The sequence below is a fragment of the Sarcophilus harrisii genome, chromosome 5 (genome assembly GCF_902635505.1).
Source record: "Sarcophilus harrisii chromosome 5, mSarHar1.11, whole genome shotgun sequence".
NCBI lineage: Eukaryota > Metazoa > Chordata > Mammalia > Dasyuromorphia > Dasyuridae > Sarcophilus > Sarcophilus harrisii.
Window position 1 is genome coordinate 18123841 of NC_045430.1, and position 25641 is coordinate 18149481.

Genomic DNA, 25641 nt, shown 5'->3' on the forward strand with positions numbered 1-25641 from the left:
ACTAGAATATCTTGGTGTGGTTGAAGTCACAAGAAATAGCATAGAGAATGCTTGAACTAAGTGGACTTGGAACTAAGTGGACAAACATCCAGTTTGTCCCCCACCTATTGCAAATGAAAAAGCCAGCAAATAGTGTTGTGCTCAAACACAGGGCAGGGTAGGAAGGACAAACCCTGGATTTCATGAGTGCCCAAGCTGGCACTTTGTCCAGGTCCAGAATTCCTTCCACTCAAGTCCCACCTGGGTCCCTTCTTAGCTGCGTGTGATCCTGGGCGTGTGCCGAGTCCCAGGCAGTTTACTAAGATTGGAAATTACAGATGGGCTGTGAGCCGTATCAGTTGAGGGACTTTCCATTTGGAAGGATAAGATTACAGGTCTTTGAGAGATTTATATGATGATGTTTACAACTGAGCCATGCAGCCAGGGTTTATGGAATAACCTTCCCCATGATTCCCCCCTTCAGAAGGATGCTTGCGATTTTCCAGATTAAGTCTGCCTCGGTGCAGAGGAGAGGAGGCTCAGACCATCCCAGGGGGTTAGTCACTGCTCTGGACAGGATAATTCCCCACGGGTCCCGAGAGTGGGAGAGAACTTCAGAGCGAAGGGCACAGACATCCACTCACACACACAACACAGAGAGGAGACCAGACCGTGTTTGTGATAGAGATAAAACCACTTTACTATTTAGAATAAAGGACACACTATAAAAAGTGAACATTATGCCACATGACCTTACAAGACAATATACATTCACGGAATATAAAATTCATAAATAACATGGAGGAAAACTGTAAACAGTGCTACAAAATTTAGCGACAAATACATTCCTTCCAGACAAGGTTTTCTCCTGGTGGTTTCCCTCCCGTAACATGAGGACGGCAGACTGGCTACACCGAAGGGCTGGAGACAGTTTAGATGCCCATGGGTGCCATTCGGAGGGCTTGATCAGTGCCAGAGAATCTACTCCCTCTATCTCGTTCTTTTTCTCTTGACCGAGGCAGGAGAGGGGGCTCTAATTGAGAAGCTTCTGTAAAGCAGAAACAGGGCTGGATCCAGCATCAGAGGACCTGGGTTTGAATCCCTGCTTTGTCACTTTGGGGCAATCACTGAACTTTCCTCTTCTGCAAAGAGAGGATTGGACAAGATGACCTTGAAGGCTCTTTCCAGCTCTCGATTTTAGGTCTGCTCAACTCCCCCATGGCTCTGTCTTTCATTGGGCCAAAGTCCTGCACAGGTTGACTCCTGTCTCCCTTTCAGCTACCCAGAGGACCTTTTCTTTTTTCAAGAAGTAGCCAGAAGCAAAGACTCTCGGGCACTACCCTACCTGACTCCACCTTCCACCCCTGCCAGAGCTGATGGTGTCCGTGAATGAGGTGGAGAGAACGGAGGGATGACAAATCATTCCAAAGAGGCGAGACTCTCGTGTCTGTTGGGAAGTATGTTTCCAATTGGCTGTTGGCTTCTAGCTCCCCTCCCCTGGTCCAATTGGTCCTTTCCCAAGAATCAGGGAAAGTGAACAAGATGAAGCTGTGGGGATCTTGCACTGATCATCTCCAGAACCGCCATGATCGTGGTTTGGCGTTGGAGAGGAGGGAAAAGGGACATCACCCGGCCAGGTAGGATGACCGCCTCTGAAATCAAATTCCTGATCTGGCGGGATTCTGGGTATTGCTAATGGGTAGGTTGGGAGTGAAAGAGAAGGCCAGGAGAGCCAACAAACTTCTGATGCTCCTGGGAGGAAAATAGCTCAATCCAGAGCCACCCTCCTCCAGATTTATTTTTACATCCATAGGACAATATCCCATGTTTTCACCAGTCATGCAACTCTTTTTAAAGTTTTTTCTGGCCTGGATTGTTCTCTTTTTACTCTCTTCCACCAGAAAAATTCTTGCCACCCAAGGGCATCCCCAAATCAAATGTCCCTTCTCCCATGGAAGCAAAGGGTTATTTGCTCTCTGATCCTCCACATTTTTTGCCAGTCTGGCTTTCTACACTTCAAATGTTTTACTTTTCAAAATATTAATGAAATTTGGTGGAATATGGGGGGAGGGGAAGTGTCTAGTTTTGCTTTGAAAAAAAATGTGCAGATATTACAACCTACATACAACACAGAACTTAGCAAAACAAAACAAAAAAATTAACAATAATTTGAAGTACTGAGATGTCTCAGCTACATAAATGACCTTGAATTAAACATTAAGTGAACAGATATAGTCAACAAAGCTGTAGCTTATAGCAAGCTTGATAATCACCCTTAGACATCACACAAGAGACTTTTTTTTTCTTTTCTTTTGTCAAGACCCCATTGTCTCTGCCCTGGTCTGAAGCTGTCAGAGAGAGGTGGGATCCCCCCTAGTATCGTCTCCGTCTTCCCTAGAGGCCATCCAGCATTTGCTTTTTTGTTTCTTTTAGGTCTTACTGAAGTTCTCCATTACCATGATCTTTTTGAGATCACCCATGATGGCCACCAAAAAGGTGACACTCGGGTCTCGAGGAAACTAGGATTCAGGATACCCCATTTCTAGTTTGGGGGGCTACACAAAAGCTAAATACTCTAGTTTGAGGTAACAAGAAGTCTTAATTATTCGTGGGCACGCTCTGTTGTTTCCAGCAGTATGGTTATCTCCTTATCTTGATGCTCTCCAGGTCAGAAAGACAATGGCAGGGGATTATTTCAAATGGGGTTAGGGGATATAAGTGTATGTACAGGCAGAAGCATCTTGTTGGTGATTTAAAATACAAAACAAAACCAGAAAGCAGAGCAGCTCTGTTTCCTAAAGTGGAATGAACTGAAGGTTCAAAATCATTTTGATAAATAATTATAATCTTAAAAAAAAAAAGAAAAAGAAAAACTTGTGTTAAATGTCACCACCCCCAAAACTCTGTAAAATGCACATCAACCATTTTCTCAGTATCTCCTATTTATCAACATTAAAACTTAAAATAATTTTATTTAATAAGAGAATTTATATTATAGTTTTCTTTAAAAAAAAATCAAAAGACAATAAAAAGCCCTTCAGCCAACAGCAAAAATCAACCTCTCTAGCCTCTAACACCACTTGCTAGGCTGTGGGGACGGGGAAGAAGCCCACCGTGGGTCCGGCAAAGGGAAACTGGGAAAGGGGAAGCTGTACAATCCAGCCCTTGCTAGAAACAATGAGGGGAGGGACATTCCGTTAAGTGAGGAAGGCAGATTCTGTTCTCCCCACCCCTACGTCTCCCATCTCATGGCCCCAGCTGCCATATTGAGGTTACAAGCTGGGGAGGAGAGATTCTAAAGGCTCTGGAGTTGAAAATTTTACTATCAAAAGCCAACAACTTGGAATGTCAGGGTTTCCATCTTGAAACAAAAAAAAGGCAGGGAGAAAGAGGATGTCAACAGCATTGAATGTAATTCTGTGTCCTGTAAAAAACTTAGCTTATAGCTCTGTGTGGCTATAGGTATATGTGCACCTAAATACATTCCCTCCCCTCCCTCTTTGAGCTGAAAGCTAATTGGGTAATGGTGTTCTCCAAGCAACATTCTAAAAGGACTCCAGCTAAGAGCTAAGGGGATAAAGTTCTTGAATGTACATGGCGAGCTCCCTGCCAAACAGAGATCACAGAGTTTCTAGGAGCCTTTCACCTGGTCGGCTGTAAAAGGCGGGCACGTTTCCTCCTGGCTCTGCCCTGATGAAACAGGGCAGTCTAGAAGGTGGGGGGTCTGCAAGGGGCTGGGGGCTCCCCCTCACTTCACGCTCCTTGGCGTGGCCATCGTACATGCAGACAAGCGTTCCAAGAGGCTATTGGGGCTTCCAATCCCATCTCCCCCCGTGCCTCGGGATTTGCTTGCTTCCTTGTTAATCTCGGCCCATCCCATCATCCCCTCCCTTCAGAAAATGCCTTGTCTGTATATAATTTGTGCACTGGGGAAAAAGAGGGAAGGAGCAAGGGGAAGGGACAGAAGGGATTACAATGCCCAACCGGGATAGTTTTTAGATTTTTGTTTTCCTAAAAAAATATAGATTATATAGACGCTGATAAAAGAAGTTTGCTCTCCTTGTTCATTTCTGGCAAGCCATCATAGATTTCCCCAGGTGGAAACAGGTGATGTCAAAGCCAAAAAGAAGGGGGGGAGGGAAATGTGATTAAAAATAAACTCAGTATGACGGCATAGATTTTTCCTTTTAAGTGTTCGAAGTGCTAAATCTGCGAGAAAACAGGCACTAATTTCATTGTCATCGTCTGGTAAGAGTTAGTGTCCGAAGGAAGCTCAGCCGGAAGAGGGAGGGGAGGGGGAAGGGGAGAGACGGCAGCTCAGGGGTCTGTGGCGTTGATGATTGTCTTGTCCGGGGGCGCCCAGCCCCTGTACCAGCTGCAGTAGCCCCCCTTCTGCCGGATGCAGGCGTAGTGCTTCGACTGGTACCCCGGGTAGCCGAAGTTAGAGAGCATGTCTGTCCAGAGACACTCGTTCTTGGAAGTCACGAAACAGGGCAAGTAATAGCACGACTTGATCTGAAATTACAGAGACGGGGGACAGGTGAGTCACGGGAAGAGCCCTCCATGAACCCAGCCATGTTGCAGATGCGGTCCAGTAGGTTCTGGACTCGGGTCTTCCTCAGCTGGCACCTTATACGGACCAGCATCCAAAGGGGGATCACTGGGTTATCTAGAGGAAGACGGGGGTCATCCTGACTCTGAATTTGTCTAGTCCTAAATCTGAAACACAAAGTGTAAATACAACCAAGAAATCCAAAAGGGAGACCCGAATTTTAGTCTCTGCTCTGTTATTTAGTAGCTGCTAAATCCAAATCCAAGTCTAGTCCTAAATCTGACACACAAAGTGTAAACACAACCAAGAAATCCATAAAGGAGACTCAAATTTTAGGCTCTGCTCTGACACTGATTGCTCTGAGGTCTCTCTCGTTCTTGGCAAATGGTTATTGAATCATCAATTGATCCTCGGTAAGTTATTCCCTGGGCCTCAGTTTCCTACTTTGTCAAATGAGGGGGTTGGAGACGTCCTCTGAGATTTCTTCCAGTTTGGGGTCTTTAACCCTATGACATCACAATCTTTCTGGACCTTGTTCTTCATCGGTAAAACGGGGATCTAAGATTTCTACTATTTCTACCATCTTCCCCCAAGGTAGTGCAGAAGCACTTTGTCAGAACTGAGACAGAAAGAGTATGATTTTCCTCTCCAGCTGGGTTCCTGCCTCTCCCTCACCCTTGGCAGGGGATGGACGGGGCTCTGACTCAGCTTTCAGGGCGAGCCCCAAACTCCTCCTGGGAAAGGGCCCCAGCCAAGGAGCCTAAAGGGCCCTTGTTTGCCTTGGGTTGCTGAGTGGGCATAAGATACATGGAAGGATAGGTAGGATTCTTTGTATTTGGCTGAGTTCTATTTTCCATCTGAGTATGTGTCAAATCCCGGCTTCCTCCCCCCAAACACAGATGTGCAGAGAGGGGAAACTGAGGCTCAAGAAGAAAGAACTTGCCTGAGATTATTCAGGCAACAGAGCTTTTTATTTTCAAAACATATGCATGGATAATTTTTTTTAACATTGACCCTTGTAAAACCTTGTGTTCCAAATTTTCCCCCCTCCCCTGGATGGCAAATAATCCAATATATCTAACCCATTTATTTCCCACATAAAGAAACCAAGATGTCAAAGTTAGCCCAAGTCACAGAGGTAAGTGAGACACAGCTCAGATGCAAATCCCGGTCCCCTGTCATCCTGTCCCCGCCTCTTACCTTGCAGTTGCAGCCCAGGTGGTAGCGATAATTGAGCCCCTTGCGCTGGGAGAGGGTGAGCCGGTCCCACCTCTCCACAAAGTTGCACAGACCCGTATACATCTTGCCGTCATATACGCGGCCTGGGGGAGGAGAAGGAATACAGGAGCATCACCTCTCTGGTCCCTGTAACCTGGCTGACGGTCCCCAATCAGTCACCAAGCATTTATGCAGCTTTACTAGCTCTAGACACTTTAACACTTTGGGGATAAAGAACCAAAAACAGCACTAGTTCCCCTGCCTAAGAGGGAATCAGTCACTTATCTCTGGGTCCATTGAATAAGGTAGCCTCTGATGTCTCTTATCAATACTACCCATGATCCCTTTAGGATCAGACAGTATTGGAGACTGGGGAAGTCAATTGAACTCTTTTTACAGAAAAGTAAACTGAGGTCCAGAGAGAGTGACCTGCTGAACATTACACAACCAAGTTTGTGAGACAGTATTCAAGCCCAGTGCCCTCTCTGCTGTCCTGCCTTGTCAGGAGCTATTTGGGGGTGAATGGTGGAATCATGGCCCAGTTATACTCCTGAGTGGGTCCTTCCTCCTTCTTTCTCTTCCCCCTGCAGGGGCTATAACCACTCACAGGGGACGGGGTGATCGCTCCTGAATCCGGGCCCTTACCTGTTATCAGATACTGGTATTTGTTGACTTCCAGCTTCAGCCCACAGAGGCTCTCTGAAGCTTCTGTGTGGATGTACTGCACGTGGGGCATCTTGCTGAAGCCCCTGTACATCTGTGGGGAAAGGAAAAGGGGGTGTTTGTTAGGTGGTAGGGAAACTTGGAGGAAAACAGAAATCTTTGGGGAGGGTGGAGTGAGGACGGATCTTTTCTTTTACTCTTTTTAAGGGTAAAAAAAACCCTATTACCTCTTTTGCTTTTTATGTCTCCCTTATTTCCAATACACCTCTGTCCCCTTCCCCTTAAGAGTCATCCCTTGTAATTACGAATTAAAGAGAGTAATTTAGGAAAACTGATCAATAGTGTTCCTCACCAATAGTCTCCCACCTTGGAAAAGAAAAAGGAACCTTCCCCCCCCACACACACTCCAAGTAGACATTAATTAATCTCTCATTTCTCTCTACTCTATTCCTTCTAACCCAGACCCAGAAAAAAGTAGTTTTAATCCATATTAAAATAGGTATTTTTCCTTGTTCAGTGCCCAACACTGAAATGAAACAAAAATATCCCAGGATTTTAAAAGACGGCATTCTTGGTGAGTCAATGGTATGTTCAAAAGATTGCCGAAATCTGAAGCTCCCTTGAGAAGACAGAGGAAATCCCAGCCAGATCCCATGGGAGTGTACATCTACAGCTACAGAGACCAACCTGTCCAACCCCCTCATTTTACAGAGGAGCACGCTGAGGTACACCTGAAATACTGGGTTCCATTTAAAAAACAATTTAAATGAGTTTTGCCAATACCTTTTGTTTGTATATTAACAGATTGGTCCAATAACCAACCCTTTCCCTTTCAAGCTAATGGACCTTCTAGTTATTTATAATACCTAGTTATTCCCCATCATTCCCTACAATTATGTGAATTCCTTGCTGGCTAAAATAATGTTTTTGTCTCTCCAAAGGCCACAAAGAGTAAGTATCCAAATGTTTTTTGAGAAAGAAAATAGGTACCCCACTTTAGGAAGGGTTTTGGTGACCCGGATAATGAATGGAGATCTTAAGAAAATGTGTTGGGAAGAATACTTTGAGGGAAAGGGGTAATTTTTAACTGGGCAAAGACAAGACTTGGGGTGAAAGGAAAGTTCTCTTCAAATGCATAGAAGTGGGATTCGTTTTTTTTTTTTTCCTGCTTGGTTCCAGAAAACAGAATTTGAAGCAATGGATAGAAGTAGCAGAGAGGCAAATTTCAGCTTAAAGTAGGAAAAATCATCCTAACAATGAGAGCTGTCCAAAAGTGGAATCAGCTGTGTGGGAGGTGTTGGGCTCTCCATCAGTAAAGGTCTTCGGATGCAGAGTGAGGAACCAGTGGTACATTAAGGGTATTCCTATTCAGGTCCTCCAATTCAGAATCATCACTTAGTGCCTTGTATCAGTAAGGACTTATTAAATCTTTCATTCATCTATCCAGTCTAGAAAAAAGATTACTTCATTAGGCCACAAGCACCAGCCCACAGCCACCACGCTTTTCAGGTTCCCACAGTAATCCAAAAGAGAGAACAGCTGGATTTGTCAAATTCCTGTCAACACTCGATGTCTCATGGAACATGCCGATTCTTCAGGGCTGAATCATTGAGTACGTAACTCTTGGGAGCTGACACAGTAGAATGGAGAGGCAAGTGAGACAGAAAACAAAGAATTTGGGGAGTAGCATCTGAAGGCCTTACCAGATAGATGGTCAAGAGCCATTTGGGGCATCCTGCCTTTTTTTACTTAATAGTATTTAAATTTCATCATGTATGTGTAAAAATAGTTTTCAACTTTCATCTTTGCAAGATTTTGAGCTTGAAATTTTTCTCCCTCCCCAAGACAACAAGCAATCTGATATAGATTATACATGGACAATCATGTTCAACATATTTCTTCATTAGTCATGGTAGGTCACCCTCTTTTTCTGATAAACTTAAAGCCCAGAAGAGGGCGGCCAGGAAAGTCTATTCCATATGGATGTTGAAGGAACTGAGTGAGCTCAGTTGTCCTTGAGAACCTGAAAGGGTGTTACTTTGAAGAGAGATTCCATTTGTTTTTTGGGAACTCCAGAGGGAAGAACATGGAGACTTTTTGACTCACTGTTCAATGTCCCAGAGGAAGATTTCACAAACTCAGCATTAGAAAACCATTCTCTAGTCTTAGGGATATAGTTATACTGTATATACTCCCCCAAGAAGCAAACAATTGGAATTGTGCTCCAAACCCAGGCCAACTAATTCTCCCCAATGTCTCCTTCACCTCCAGAAACTAGACAACCCCATCTTTAATTTAATTTAGGTTATAGAGAGGGTCTTTGGAGGTCATGGAGTCTAGCCTCTTCATTCTGAAGATGGCAGCCTCTGGGATTAAATGCCTTTTAAAGATCACAGATGCTGAAATGGATGTTGTTCTCCCTGTACCTAATATCCATCTAGTCCAGACGAGAAATGACTTTTCACCTATTTAATGAACCCCAGTTCATTATCCACTGAGGGGCAGAGGGAAGTCAGGAGGGCACTGGGGCCGCCGGGCCAAGTTCCCAAGGGCTGAGCTGAGGAGAGCACTATGGCCATTACCCAATCCCCTTCCCTTACAGCCCATGGTGGTCTCCAGTGAACTGTTGTTTATAATAGGACAACGTCTCTATTCTGGCTTTTCTGGCAAGAGCTATTAATTTGCTTATGCTAATTAATACAAACCAGACATCACCTCATGGGTGTCTCATCAAAAGCAGCTTCATGCTCCCTCTCTGTCTGCACTCGTGGTTTCCGTGCCAGAAAGTGGGCTGGAGGGGTTTGGTCTTGATAGAGGGTCCGGGGAACTGCAGCTTTGGGCTGCAATGACCCCTTTCTACTCCTTGGGAAACGTGGCCAAATCTTGACATGTCATTTCCATGTGACATGGAATATCATTATTATTATGGGGGAAAATAATAAACCTGTATTGCAAAGAATCAGGCAGGAGTCCTCTATTTAAGCTTTAGGACTTGGAACAAGTCAAGTCAAAATGATTTAAGTGCCGACTGTGCCCTCAAGGAGTACAGGAGCTGGCAGTAAAACCATGGACTTGTTGAATTCAGCTGAAATCTTTGAACCTCGGTTGTTTCATCTGTTAAATGGAGATGATGATAATAATGCTTCTTCAACCTAACAAAAGGATTGTATGTGGAAAGTGCTTTATAGACCCTAAGGTATTGCAAATTAAATGCCAAGGGGATGGATTAGTGGATCCTGGAGACAGAGAGGATAGTTTACAATAGTCCAAGTGAGAGAAGATGAAGTGGAGAAAAGGGGATGATCTGAGGGGTGCTGTAGATATGTGGGGTTAGAGAGCCCTTACCTCAAGGATGATGCTGAGGAGACTGGGAAGGATTGGAAGAGAAGTATTTTGAGGTCCTTAATTATAAATATATATGAATATATTTATAATTCTCTCATATGTATTTTATATGTTTACATATTTTTGCTTATATATTCACACATATATATAAAATCTCTAGCTAGAGAAAGAGGAAGATACATAGAATAAAAATACTGAGATAAAAATCAATCCCACATGCATTTATTAGGCACCTACTATGCGCCCCAGATTAAACAGATGAAAAGTCATTTCTTGTCTGGACTACAAAGACCAAAAAAATCATTCAACCTCTGCCTTCAAAGAGCTTACATTTTATCAGAAGAAGTAGGTCTTACCTACTCTCCAAGGGATATGTTTACAGAGTCCCTCTCTGCAAGGGTCCCAAGGGTAGGAAAACACAAGTAGTTACCAGCACCATTTTTTTTTAGATCAGGAAAATGAGGCTGAAAGGGACAGACCAAAGCTACATCTGGAATGGGTCCAACGATGGAGCCAGTATAGGATGGGGTAGATCCCTGGCACCTGAGGGGGGGCTGCCCAGAAGGAAGGTCAAACTTTGAAAGAGATTCATTCTTATAGATATTATATATTTATTATTTATTATAATTATATGTTTGCTCAAAGAAAAGGCTGAAGGAAGGAAGCCAGCACAGTTAGAGCCAAACAGATTAGCCCAGGGGGCCTTCCTGCCCAAGGTCAGGGTGAAATGCATGAGTCAGTGTCCTGCTCCTTGGGACAGCCCCACAGTCCAGCCTGGACACATTGTCCCACACGTGCAGCCCCTCCCACAACCAAAGGCCCAGGAGACTTTTCCAGAGAACAACAGCTCCCAGCAAAGGGGACCGTTTTCTCACGGTCTTTCTGGGAGAGATAAAGGCTTGGGCAGATTAGGGCTACACCTCCTGGCAGCCATCACTCTCACCTGCCCCACGAACCCTCGGATTGAGACACAACTAATCACCAGATTGGGTTTCACAGCCAACCTGATTCCCCCCAAATTCTTGACCCTTGCCACCGAGACATCATCTGCCCTTTCCAGGATATCTGATTACAGATATTTATGGCCACTGATTTAGAGTGAAAAGGTCCCCCCCAGGCCATCTAAACCAATTTTAAAGATGAAAACACAGAGAACAAGAGATGCTACATGACTAAAGGTCTGTAACTGGAAGAGACTCTGAGCATATAGACCAACACTATGATTTTTACAAATAGGGCAACTGAGACCCAGGGAAATTGTCACTGCCTCAAGGTCCCTCCCAGATGAAGTTTTGGAAGTGGAGAAATAGTCAGAACTAGCAAAAGGGAAGCAGCAAGACTAGAAGAGATTTTCATGGAGAAAATCTCTGCTATTTCTGCTTAGGGAGATATCAAGACCACCCTCCTGCTGGAAAATATAAAGTCCCATGTTCAGACTCCATTTAATCCTGCAGGGAGGGAGCCCTTCATCACCCTTCCTAACTCTGGGGCAGACTCACTAATCCAATGGAACAAAGCGATTGCAGACAGGGCCCAAGCTCCTGCCAACACCCACATGGGACTTGTCTTTCCTCTGACAATTTTTTTTTCTGATACACCCTTGGCAAAAGTCACAGAGGAAGTGCTAAGTGGCTGGTGAGTGGACTGCAGCCAAACTCTGTTCATTCCCTATTAATATGAGAAGGGACCTTTGAGGTCATTGAGACGAACCCCTTCATTTTACAAATAGGAAAACTGAGGCTCAGAAAGGCCACCCAAGTTGCAAGACTGTGAGTGGAAGTAGTAAGATTCAAACCTAAGGTATAGATTTAGTGCCGGAAGTCATTTAAGCCCACCTACTCATTTTCTAGATGGGGAGAAAGAGGCTTTCCCACAGTCACTTAGACCCTGGATGGTTCTCAGTCAGCTAATGCCAAATTATTTCATGCTCTTTAAATGATGGTGAAATAACTCAGGAGAAGAGCAGGTGGAAACAGGATGGGGAAGAGGAAGACAGATTTTCTTTCTCTGTTGGTTCCAAATTGAGCTTCTCTAATTTGAGGGCAGTAAAAACCTTGTTATGAGAAGCTTCTGGGATCAGGCATCTAGGATAAAGTTTGCAGATAATGTACAGAAGTCTATAAAAAATAGAGGATCTTCAATGCAGGGTCCCAAAGCTAGAGAATAATAACAACAGTTGAGGCTTAAAGAGCTACAAAACTTTTTGTAAGACTTACAAAGAGTTGAACAAAGTAACAAGGTTCCCTCCCACACTTTTCACAAAATGGTAAAGTTGGTCTTAAAACCCCAAAGAACTGGATTCAAATTCTGCTCTAGACATAGACTAATGTATGAGCTTGGGCAAGTCATTTAACCTCCAAATCATCTAAGCCAGGGCTTCTTAAACTCTTTCTCCTCATAACCCCTTTTTGCCGGAGAAATTTGTATGCCATCCCAGGTACACAGGAATACATCATAATATCCTGATCCCCAGACTCAGTTATGGAATCACATACCCACAGTTTTAGAAATTTTGGTCTAAGCACCTCTCCAAAACTGAGATACAGAACAGGTGCCTACCTGCATTGATAGAAAGAGTTTGCTCTTCTGGGAGTTCTCTGCCTATGAAATCATAGGTCCAGGGTCCATTAAGTTATCTCAGGTGAGCCTCGTTATAACTCTAGGAAGTTTTAACTTTTTAAGATAGGGAAACTGAGGCAATAGAATAAAGTAACTTGACCAAGACCACAAAGCTATGAAATAATTGATAGTACTCAATCCAGGGGTTCTTGTAAACTTTTAAAAGATTTACTTTTGTTAACTGTATTTTTGGGAGGGAGGAAATCTGGATTAAGTGACTTGCCAAGAGTCACACAGCTAGTGAATCTCTGAGGATGGATTTGGACTCCAGGACGGGTCCTCTATATCCACTGTGCCCCACACTAAATGTATTTTAAGAGAATTGGTAATCCTATATATTTTGTTTTATGCATTTAAAAGTGACTCTCTGAGAAAGGGGTACAGAGACCACCCAATTCACCAAAGATGCCCATGAAACAGATTAAGAACCTCTGGTTCTACCTCTTGATGAGAAGGTGTGAGCATTCCCTCCACCTATTCATTAATCGATTTAGTAACTTTCTGGGTAGAGTTCCAAAGTATTTTCCAGAATAGGAGACCACTTCACAGCTCCAACAGTGGGCTATTTTCCCCATAGTCCCTCCAACATTTGTTGTTTCCTTGTTTTTGTCAGTTTTTTCACTGTGATGCAGGTGTGGTCATCCACAAGTATTTATTAAGAGCCACCGTGCTAGGCTATAAAAGGGTACGCCCAGCAATCTCTGAGCCGAGACTTTCCAGGGAAGATTGAAAGCACTCGACGTATGCAATGAACTCTTTCTATTATTGCTCAGATTCACTCAAAGACCAACCCATTTCCATTTCTATATGTGGTGGGAAAAGAAGCATAAGTGTCTCCCCCATCCAGGTCTCCCGAGATCACCCTCGTCCCAGGGGTTTGGGGGAGCTTTGTCCCATTCCCAACAGTTCTGCTGCTGGCTCAGAAGCACCTCATAAAAAAAGGAGATTGTTATGGGGCGGGCATTTTCTGACACTCTGCTTTGTCTAATTCATTTCAGATTTGCTATGACCATTGCCAAGGCCTTTAAAAGGGGAGAGGCGGGAGCTCTCAGTTTGTTGTTTCCCAATTCCCCACACCAGCCCCCACACCGGCACTCCCTCATCACTGCCGCCTTCTACAAAGATATAAACTAGTCTCAAGACAGGGCTGTCCGGCCAAAGGAAGCAAGCCAGGGCGGATTTTCAACATTACATAACCGGAGGTCAATGGGTATGTCCAGAAATTCAAAAAATAAGATTTGAAGAGGCAGGTTATGTGAAATCTAAACATGAGGGGAGGGATACATTCCAGAAGGGCTCCTCACCACCCCGTGGTTGCATGGACACCAGGGCATTCACAAAGACCCAACAGAGAGAAAAGAGTAGTTCTGAAAATGGCTTGCCAGCCCCCCACATCTAAATCCTTCAAGATTTAGCCAGCTCAAAGCCCAGCTCTTCCTTCCTTCATTCACCAGCTACTTGTAAACCTCCATATGAAAGGGAAGAAAGGCCGGGATGAATGGAGGGCCTGCTTTGGGGTCAAGAATCCCTGGGTTCATTACTGGCTGTGTGACCACAAAGTTACCTAATCTCTTCATGTTCCCAGACAACTGTTCATGACTAGAAGCTACAGTGAACTTGCTGATTTGAAAGGGTAAAGGCGAGTTTTAAGCTCAAAGTTCCCTACAATGATGAAATCTGAGATCCAGAATAAAAAAAAGTTTGTGTTTGCATATACATCTATATAATAATCACAATTATTTATGACTATAAGCTGCAGAGAAGTTGTTGATTTGAAAGGGTAAAGGGGAGTTTTATGCTCGGAGCTCCCTACAATGATGAAATCTGAGCTCCAGAGTAAAAAATAATTATGTGAATGTTTGTGTATGCATCTATATAATAATAACAGCTAGCAGTTAGATAGGATTTTGAGGTTTGCAAAGTTTTGTTAATTCATTTAGCATGTAAAAGTTGCTGTCACAAAAGGAATTAAGACACAGACCCGGCCCTATAGGAAACTTGTAGCTGTCCACTGAATATTTATCAACAGAGTAAGACAATACTAGGTAACTCCCTCTTAAAATGAATCAGTGCATCAGTATTTAAAAGTAAGCCTCACCTTAGCTAAGACTATTCTGGAGGACTCGTGATAAACGCTGCCCTGAGAGAATGGATGTTCATTGATGGAAAATGATCTCACTCTCCTTTTTTTTTTTTTTCTTACAACATGGTTAGTATGAAAATGTTTCACATGATTTCACACTATGAATAATATATTGTTTGTCTTCTCAATGGGTAGAAGGGAAAGATTTGAAATTCAAAGAATTTAATTAATGTTAAAAATAAATCATTTAAAGAATAAACAAAGAAAAAATAAAAACTTAGTAAGCCAAGTATATAAAATGTGGAACAAAAGCCCCTTTATGGGCAAAATCTATTTTTTTTCCTTAATGTTCCCAGCATAGATAGGATCTGGAGCAGTGATTTTAGGAAAAAAGCTCTCTAAAAGTGAAGTTAGTCCGGCACCTTCTCTGACTTTTGGTCCCAGAGAGCTGTCTAGTGATCTAAGTATCAGTCAAGAAATGCAGCAGGACTCTCACTCAGTTCCGGACCCCCAAATCCCTCCCTCTAAAGCACCCAGCTTATCTGCAGTGAATTGCACCAAGTCACACAATTCATTAGCAGCTAAGCCAGAACTATGGATTCCCAGCTGAAAACTCTTTCCATGACACCACCCTACTCTCTCTTAGTTACTGAGCCATCACTCTGGACATTATCTCTACACCTCCAGTGGGATGGAGGGTTAGAGCTATAGGTGCTTGGAGACTGAGTATAAACCAAGGCCAGGGTCAGATGCCTCTCAGAGGGCCAACCCCACTCACCTTCATCTGCTTGATGGTGTATATCAGTGTCCCAAAGGGTCCCTCCTTCACCAGCTTCTTCCCGACCACTTTGGCACGGATCACTGGAGAACGAGAGAAAAACATAGAAAAGGCTATTTACTAGAGATTTCCAATGACAAGGAAATCGACTCCACACCCCACTAGTGAGTGTTTCAGGGTGAGGTCTCCAGCCCCAAGTTTCTCTGGAATTACATTTGTATTTTTGGAGCCAACTGGAAAGATGATTTTGTTTACATGAACAAAGATTCTGAAGGGAGTGAGGAGAAAGGGAAAACTGGCATTGTCCAAGAGTATTCCACAAATAAGTCATAGCTCAGCACCTTGGCTTTCTCCCTGGATAGTCATGTACCCTTGTAGCTCTGTTTACTGTTTTGAAAAAAAAAAATTGGATCTCAGTACCACTTATCCTTCCTATGAAGCAATGCCGCGTGGATCCCTCCCTGGCTTCTGAGCTATAGCACAATGAAAACCTTTTATGGGGTCATAGGTCTAGAGCTGAAAGAGACTCCAGGGATCACTGAGTCCAAACCCCTCATTTTGCAGAGAAGGAAACTGAGGTCCAAGAAGGAAGAATGATTCTGAGGTAGGCTTTGAATGCAGGGTCTCTGATTTCAAAAGTCAGTGCTTTTCCCATTATCACCAAAAGGGATTATAATATCTGTGGTGCTTTAAAGTATACAAAACTGCTTTTCTCATAACTGAAAACAGTATGGTATTGTGGGTAGGTAGACCTCTGGATGTGGTATCCAGAAGACCAGAGTTCCAATCCCATTTCAGACACTAGTTATGTGAGCTTAAGCAAATTCATTAGACTCTTTGTGCCTCAGTTTACTTATTTATGAAAAGAGGGAATTGGACTACAAAGTAGCCTCTGTGGCCCCTTACAGCGAGCTCTGTGACATTACTATTTATCTTCATTTCCTGTAGTATATAAAGTATTACTGTATACACTAGCAGATAAAGATAAATGGTAAAGTATTACTGTATACTCTAGGGGATAAAGATAAAAAGTAAAGTATTACTATATACTTTAGGAGATAAATAGTAAAGTATTACTGACCCATTTAATAGGTAGAAAAATAGAGATCCAGGAAAGGTAGAAGCTTTGTTCATAGTAGAGAGTATCATCTAGGACTCAAACTCTGACCTAATTCCATATGATCCCACTGACCCTTCTTTCTAGTATATCTTTTTTCTTTCCAATTTTGATGTTATTTTTAACCTCTTTCCTTTACTTCCCCTCCTCCCCCCATCCCAGCCCTTCACTCATTCCCTGCTGCAGCCGGGCGACGTCTTTACTCCCAGAATAAATACTCCTTCAAATAGAGCTGTCATGACATTCTCCTACTCAGCAGCCTCAAGAGGTTTCCTGTTACCTGTCATATCATATCTAAACTGACATTCAGACTTCCCATCAAGTTGGCCCCTCTGTTTATGTAGCAGTTAAAGGCTTACAAAGTGGTTTGCAGTAAGGAAGTACCGTGGTGCTTGCTGAATAATAGGTGCTGGACTTAGAGGCTAGAAACCCTAGTTCAAAGGGGGCTACCTATGTTATATTGGGCAAGATTAAACCTTGGTCTTTTCATCTGTCAGAGGAGAAGGGGGAACTACGTGGCCTTCAGAGTCCCTTCCAATTTTAGATCAATGATCCTCTAACCTCCCCCAGCCTCAGTTTCTCACAGGAGGAGGAAGTCCTGTCTCAGGCCTTTGATTTAAGCTTCTGAACAGCCTTCTGACTTTAGAGACATCACTTCCCTGTGGGGCTCAGTTTCTTGTAAGATGGAAATGTTTTGATATTCTGTGTACCTCACAGGGTTACCGTGAGAGTCGAGAAGGATTGTGTAAAGTATAAAGAGTAACCCAGATGCAAGCCGAGCTTATGATCCTCCCCACATGCTTTGCTAATGAGGGTAAGACTTCAGGGGCTCCAAGAAAGGAGGAGTTGGCATTAGCAGTGTCGACTTGGGCAAGTAGATAGTTTCAAGGTTGAGCTGGTCAGACCACCACCCAAGACCTCCTAAACCCACCCAAGTGACCATTGGAGCACTCTAACTCGGAGTCCACAAGGATTCATCTCTGAGACGTCTGGAAGACAAGGGAAGATTGCGACAGAAAGGATGGACTTTATCAGGAAAGCTTGGCAAGTAGGGAAAGAGAAGCTAAATTCTTTTTTTTGTTTGTTTGTGTGAGTTACAGAGACAGACATTACCATCACCCCTCCTCTTCATGTAGTACTTATAACAACCATTCAACAAGCAGCCACTAAGACTTTTATACATATAAGACAGAAAAGTGAATTCAAATCCTGTCTCTGATATTGAAGCATTGGTATGACCTTGGGTAAGAGCTTAATATCTCTGGGTCTCAGTTTCCTAATCTGTAAAAAATAAAGGTGTTGAAATAGATGGCATTTGAGGTTTCTTTCAGCTCTAGACTTATAATCTCTATGTCCTATCTGGGATTCAGTTTTCTTGTTACTACAACAAAAAAATCGAAATAGATACATTTTGCTGTCTTCAATTCTATGACCTAAGACTCAGTTTCCCCATCTGTAAAATGAAACATTAGGACTAGATGGCTCTAAAATTTCCTTCCAGCTTTCGAGCATATCCTCCAATTATATTATCTTTAAAAGCTCTTACACTCTCAGTTTCCCCTCTATAAAAAGGAGGAGCCATATCAGATGACCTATGATCCCCAATGTCCCTCCAAATACAACTTACTGTACTGGGAAAGGGGGTACGTGTGATCATACAGATTAGGAAAAGCCCCACCGATGATGGGAAAAAGCACAGCCTCAGGTTTTTCTTCCCTTGCTCCCAAATTCACAAAGCCCTTCCCCAAACAATGTTTTCTTGTTCTAGAAATATTCAATGCATCACAGTGGAGGAAACACTGGCTTTCAAGTCATGAGAAACCACACCTCTGTTACCTACTAGCTTTTTGGCCATGGCCAAACTATGCTGATTCTGTTTGTTCCCAAGGAAAGACTTGAACCCAGAGCTTTAGTTCCAGCTCTGTTTCCACTTACCCTACCACCTCTCAAATTGCTATAGAAATGACAAAAATTCTGAAGTCTAGGATCTTTTTTCTCCACCAATGGCCATTTCTATATGGACAAAGAGAGATGAGAAGTAAGTACCATCTCCCCCAAACAAAACCTATTCCTCCTTGACAATTCTTGCTCTCTGACCCAGTTGAACTGGTAGCTGGAATCCAGTTCTAGAAGTCACAGCTGGAAGGTTTCATATTTAATTGTTTTTCCTAGAATTGTATGGCAGTCCTGAGAGGAACTTTGAGGTCTTATTCTAATCAGTTCTGCTGTTCTTTTTTATGTCCAGTTTCTTGACCTGGCCACCCATGAGTTGTGTGACTCTCGATAAGTCACATCACTTTGCCTTCTTCCATCATGGGTTTCCTTGTCTCTAAAAATCTTCTTGCTTTGCAAGTGAGGGAACTGAAGCTTAATTAGAAATGCCTGATAGGAATGAAATTACAAGTCCAGTCTCTGGTCCTACCTACTATAATAATCATGATAATGCTAAACAATAATAGTTCTTTATAAATATCTCATTTGATTCTCACAACAACTCAGGGAGGTAGGTGCTATTTTATTTATTTATTTATTTATTTTTGTTGAGACAATTGGGGTTAAGTGACCTGCACACAGCTAGGAGGTATTAAGAGTCTAAGGCCAGATTTGAACTCGGGTCCTCCTGACTTAAGGTCTGGTGGTAGGTGCTATTTTAATCTCTACTTTCCAGGTAAAGAAACTGAGGCTCAATTAGAGAAGTACCTCAGCACACTGAAATGGATGTAAAATTTGGAGTCACTGGACAATAATTCAAACCCTGTCAAAGCCTTTTATCCGTCACTTTACTTTAGGACTTATTTTCCCTTGTCAACACAAAGGTAAAGTGTCATACATCTACTTAGTATCTAAGGCAGGATTTAAACACAATTCTAGCCAATTGGCTACCACATATTGTTACCTCCCCAAAAGAGTGTAAGCATCTCGAGGGCAGGGAAATTTTTCTTTTATCTTTATATCCATAGCCCCCAATACAGTGCCTAGTACAGAGTCCATCCATTGAATTAAGAGAACATGCTTTTTGAGGTTATCTTAGCCCAAAGCTCTCAGGTTAGCAAAATGGAAACTGAGGCTGTGAGATCCATTCCCTAATGGATTTAGAACTTGATCATCATCTAGCTACCAAGAGGCAGAGCTGGGCTATGAATCCCAGGGGGTCCTAATTCCAAACCCAGCTCCCCCTTCTGGTTCTCAGTCCCAGCAGGAAGGGGGAAGGGGAGGCATTTCTTTGGCACTCTCCCCCTCTATAAAATCATTACTTTATTGACTTTGAATCCCCATGTGGACTGCAGGCAGCCCAGGCTTTGAACAGAAATGGAATTCTGGTGGCAAAACAGAACCCCACTGCCAATGTGCCTATTAGTCTGTTTCCAGAGGTTTTCCACATGCTACGAATTAGCATATTCAAAGGGGATACAGACGCCCAATGAGGGGCTGCATCTCCCAGCTCCCCACTCTCCTCACCCCCATCTCCTGTCAATTGAATCCAGACCTCTTTTACTAGGACATATAATTAAATTCCCGTTTCTCCAGCAGTCTAGGAGGCTAAAAGGCCAACTACTCCAACCTCCCCAATGACAGCATTTCCCCTATATGAGGACCAGGTTTGAATCTAGCTCTGATTCCATGAAAATACGCTCATCTAAAAAAGATTAAAAAAAAGAAAAAAAATACACTCCTCTAAAAAAAAACTCCAGCTTTTCTTTATCTGCTCCTATGAAGAGCATTTCCACCATCTACGCTGTGAATTAATCATGCCTTCTTACTTTTTCTTTCATCCAGCATTTCCCCAATCTACCCCCTGCCTGAAATGTCCTTCATCCTCATTTCTCGCTCTTAATATCCTTCAAGATAGACCTCCAACACCACTTTCTATATGAAGTTACTCCCATATCCCATTCCCCTCCCCATAATCACCACTAAATAAACACACATTTATTATTATTATTTTAAACCTATTTATGCATGCTATCTCCCTAAGAAAAATACAGACTTTCTGAGGGCAGGCATCTTTTCCCTTTTGTTCCTGTATGCCCCACTCCTTGTACAGTAGGCACTGAACAAATATCAAGCACCAGAAAAACAAAGGCAAGAATAAGAAGCTATTTTCTTTGAGGAGTTAACTTCTCTTGGGGGGGAAGAACTATGAGGAACAGTTTTCCTCCTATAAGGAGGAAAACAGAGTTTTCTTCTGTGCCCCAAAAACCCCTGCTTAAATAAAACCAAGATTAACCTGCATTCAGATAATTGAAAGGTATTATAAGGAAGAGACTCAGTCTTCTTGAAGAATAGGGAAGACCAGAGTCCAGCTAGGTAAGATCACTTCCCAACAATGAGCTGTCCAGCAATGAAATAAGCTACCTTGAGATTCATAAATTACCCTCTTAGGGGCATAGCATTTAAAACTTAGATGCATAGCATTTAAAACTTAGATGTAGAAAGGACCTTAGGGTTCATCTTAGGCAACCTCTTCATTTGTAAAAGAGGAAATGGAGGTCTAGAGAGGTTTAATGACTTGTTAAATATATAGATTATGTATTGGGGATTTTGCTGAGGGTATTGGTGATCTAGAGAGCTTACAAGGTTCCTTTATGTCTACTTCTAAAAAGATGTCAGATTTTGCTATAGACTCACATGATAATACTCACCAGGGAATCCTATAGGTTAAAAAATAGGATAGCAATGACAGCTGTATCCAACCCCTTTGCAATGGTGGGAAGTCCACATTGCACAAGTTTTGAGACTCTTGTCAATATTTTGATCAGTTTTGCTGATTCCCCCCCTTTCATCTTTTAAAAAAATATTCCGTGTTTTATAATCTGTATCAGATTACTTATTATTCATAAGAAGGGAAGGAAGGATAGAATTTGGTACCAAAAAACTTAAGAACTAATGTTAAAGTTCGTTTTTAAATGAAATAGGGGGAAAATAAAATATCTAAGAAAATTTTTCAATTATATAGGATGACTCTCTTGGAAAAGAGAAAGGAATACTGTGATATGAAAAAGAAAAAATTATTTTTTAAAATTAGAATAGCATTTTTAAAAGGAAGGCAGTGGGACAGAGAATTTCATTTTTGCTTCTTTTGGAAAAAGCTGAAGATATCATTCACCAAAAATATTAAAGAGCCAGTGTTCTCATTTCTTCTCCTCTTTCCAGGCTTTTTTCCCTGAAATATCAAGGCCCTTGATTGTTTCCTACCTTTCTGGATCAGTTGGTGGGCTTAGGAGATGAAGAAATTCTCCTGCCAATCTCCCCTGGACCTGGACATACTTGTGTGTTTCTACCTACCAAGCCGTTCTTTGCCAGTAGACTTGGAAGCCCCCAGAAACCAAGAGTGCCATAGAGATTTCCTGGCTGTCTAATTTTTTAATAGCTTTTGTAGAGATGTTGGGCTAAAATGACTTGCATCTCTCCAGATTTTTTTCTTTTTTGTGTATTTGGGTTTATTTTTAGCTTCCTGAGTTTTCTTCTGTGCCCAAAAAAACCCTGTTTAAATAAAACCAAGATTAATATTTGTACTTAACGGAAAGAGTTCGTCAGTGAGGTTTTGAATTTCCACGCTTATCTTTTATATACGAAATGCGTATTAAATGCCGGTCTCAGTTTTGAGATCCACAAATAAAAAAAGAGAGGGGGGAGTGCACTGTGAAACTGACAAAAAGTTTTCCTGTTAAGCTTGGATGGGATATGGCAAAATGATTGGATTTTAAACCCGTAACTCTTGCTCATGCTTCCCTCTCTCCTTCCTTTCATTAGCCTGGGTTGTTCCCTAATTTTCTGCTAGAGGATGTTTCTTAATTACAAGCCTATGTGACCTTGAGCTTGTGCCTCAGTTTTCTCACTGGGAAAAAATGAGGAAACTGGACTAAAGAGCCTCTGATGGACCTTATAGCTCAAGATCTCTGATTCTAAGAAAAACAGGCAAGTGAAGACAGCCCCAGTGTTTTACGACCCTCCTCTACCTCCCCCTTCCCAGATGATGGATCTCACCTGTTGCCTTGACTCAGAAATAAATAATCAATTTAAAAATCCAATAAACAGCCTCTCCCCGCTAGTGGGCTCCCTGCAGTGTCCCTAAAGATTTAAGTTCCAGGGGTCAGCCATCTGCAGGGACAGACCGTTTCCAATTCTGGATTTGGCTTCCTCTCCTTTTCTTTTTCTATTTCTAAATTAGGACAATTCCTTGTACAAATTAGTGCAAATTTCAAGCATTTTCTAGTTCTTCAAGTCTTTTTCTTCCAAAATCAGTCAGTTAGCATGTTATTGAGTACATAAGTAATAGATATATGTCTATAGTATAAGGGGGGAAAAAAAAGGTGGGAACAAATGTAGCAAGAAAAGTAAATACAAAGTTAATAAGGGTAGAGAAGGGTAAAAGTGGGCCACTAATAACTTAAGGAATCTCGGAAGGCTTCAAGGAGAAAGTGGGACCTGACCTGAGTCTCTGAAGGAAATTACGGATTCCAGGAAGCCCTAAATTCACTCGGTAGATGCTTGCTGAACCGAATTAAATTATCTTCTGCAGACTAAAACGCCCTCGGTTCCTAGAACATCTATATGGCATGGTTTCAAATTGTCCTTAGCATCCCAGCTTTCCTCCCCTGGAAGCGGTCCAACTTGTCAAAGTCCCTCCTAAAATATGGTGCCCAGAACTGAGCCCGAGGCTCCAGATGTGGTCTGCAGGGCTGTGATCTCATTTAGTACTACGTAATAAAAAATGGTGGACCTATCACGAGGCATTAAGGCAATGCTGTGGGGTTAGAACTAAAGAAATGATCATTAGTTTAAGAAAAAATGATTTTTATATAAATGTATATGAAATTTATTTGTTAAATAAATTACATTATATTTGTTAAATATATATATTAATTTATATGAAATAAATTGCATTTATATTTATTAAATATATTTTGTATTTATGAAATCAATTGTATTTATATTTATTTATATTAAGTAAATTATTTAGTCATAGAAATAAGTGATTTATACCAGGTTATCCATTGAGGATCTGAGACAGGATCTTCCTAAATTAAAATCTAGCACTCTGTTACTACACTAGGCTCCCTCTCTGACCTAAGTTGCTCCCCTCGAAGAGCTTACATTCTCCTGGCAAGAAAGAATATGGACACAGATCAAAAGACCATAAAGCCAGGACTCAAAGGGATTTCAGAGACCAATTCCCCCCCAACTGTGTGTCCCAAGCCAGTTCCCTCTGTATATATTTTGCTATGTCATAAGAGCAGAAAGCTCATTTAATTCCAATCTAACTTGAAGAAAAGAAGAGAAAATGGAGGCTGATGTAGGAAAAGTGAGTTTCCCTACTACTTACGTAGTATCAGCACCCAGAATGCAGATGATGTGGCAGGGACAATTATTAACTGTACGATCCCAGACGAGTGTCTTCACTTCTGCCTCAGTTTCCTTAATTGTAAGATCCCCCAAATCAATAACACAACCCACCTCAGAAATTGTTAACATCAAATGAGGTATATTTCTTTTTTTTTTAAGTGCTTAGCACACAGTAAGCATTTAATAATTGCTTATTCCTTTCCCTTCTCCAGTATTCTTTCCACTGTAACTTTACCTTAACCATCTTTAAAGTTGCCCAGATTTCTAGAAAGCTGCTGACCCGCACTCGAGTTCAGTCAGACTCAGGAGATATATGTTTACTTTCCGAAGCTCCGATTTCATCAACAACGATCCGGCAGTAAGCATCGCGGGGTGCTTGAGCCATTCCCCACCCTGCTCCCCACCCCGGTCCCTCCCTGGGCTCCCATTACAGGCCTGAGAAATTTTATCCCACACAAGTGGTCACTGAAATAGCTGCATATTTTTAAACCACAGTCCCTTTGAAGCCCTGCCCAGAAAAACACACCGTGGGGACAAGAGTTTCTCAGAACTTGGGATTTCAGGTCCCGGGTCTCTCGGTGGGACCGGGGCCGCTGGCAACGTCTCGCATGCAATGTGGCGTTTTGATTTTCTTTTTTAAACATCGTGGGGCAGCCTGCTAAATGGAAGGGCCGACTGTGATAACTAAAGCTCGTTCCATGACATCCACCAGAGGCCTCTTCTTCCTAAATTATCTCCAAATTCTCAGATGCTCATATCAGAGTATCTGTTCTTAAAACATATATTAGGGGAAGGGCAAACAGATCTTCCTGGGGTCTTAGACTCAACAAGAAAGAATTTATTTAATATGGCTACCGACGAGACAAGGAGTGACATATTAATAACTTTTACCCATGAAATATGTTGTAATATATAATATGCATATATATATATGTGAATATGTATGACATAATAGCAAATATACAATTATATATTAATTATACCATTTATTAATCATATATAATTAGTTATATAATATACAATTAATAGAGTAATTATACAATTATACTAATTAATGTATTATTTTTAATATGTTATGATAGATTAAATAATGTAATCTGTAATTAAGTTTTCTTTCAACTTTTGTGAATCTAGCCAAGGTCACGGAACTTGAAGGTGGTGCTGTCTAGACAAGACACAGCTGCTCCTTCCCCCCCTGGTTTTTGTACCTGCCACATCTCCAGGCACCAACCCAAGGCACCACTCAGCATGGGTGCTCCCCCGGGGCAAGGGTAAAAAAAACAGATGAGACTGGGAAGCCTTTTACTTGAAAACACAAGATTCTAAGAAGCCTCAACAGTCACGGCTTGGGAGTCGAAAGGGAAATTAATCATCCAATCCTAGGATTTTTAATCTAGAGTCAGGATTCCCTCTCCCCATTTGGATAACATTAATACAACTGGCTTCCTATGTAATCCTATGTATTTTATTTATGCCTTTTTTTTTTTTTTGCTGGGCAATTGGGGTTAAGTGACTTGCCCAGGGTCACACAGCTAGGAAGTGTCAAGTATCTGAGACTAGATTTGAACTCGGGTCCTCCTGATTTCAGGGCTGGTGCTCTACCCACTGCCCTTATTTTATGCATTTAAAAACATTCTGAGAAGGTTTCTTCTTCAGAGCGCACACACAAATGGTAAAGAACCCCCCAATCTAATCCAAACTTCTCATTTTACAGTTAAGGTAAACTGAGGTCCAGAGGTATTAAATAATTGGACCAAGGAACCTCCAGATCTAAAGCCATAAGACATGGAGTGATTCTGAATGATTATGCTCTTACAGACAGTGTTGGAAAACTTGGGTACAAATTCTATCTCTCACAGTTCGCAGGTATAAATAACCAGAGGCTTTCCTTACTTCAGTTTTCTCATCTGCAAAATGAGGATGATTATCCCGATAGAGCC

General features: G+C 42.1%; 1 protein-coding gene across 1 annotated transcript in view; it reads right to left on the reverse strand.

Moving 5' to 3' along the window:
• Positions 1-654: 654 nt before the first annotated feature.
• TIMP3 (TIMP metallopeptidase inhibitor 3) overlaps positions 655-25641 on the reverse strand; it is a 59237-nt gene continuing 34250 nt past the window's right edge. Inside the window, exons 2-5 of the mRNA XM_031938643.1 lie at positions 15238-15320; positions 6395-6506; positions 5732-5853; positions 655-4494 (exon numbers count right to left, since the gene is read on the reverse strand). Of these exons, the coding sequence (XP_031794503.1) occupies positions 4297-4494; positions 5732-5853; positions 6395-6506; positions 15238-15320 (515 nt within the window). The 3' untranslated portion in view covers positions 655-4296. The remainder of the gene's footprint in view (positions 4495-5731; positions 5854-6394; positions 6507-15237; positions 15321-25641) is intronic.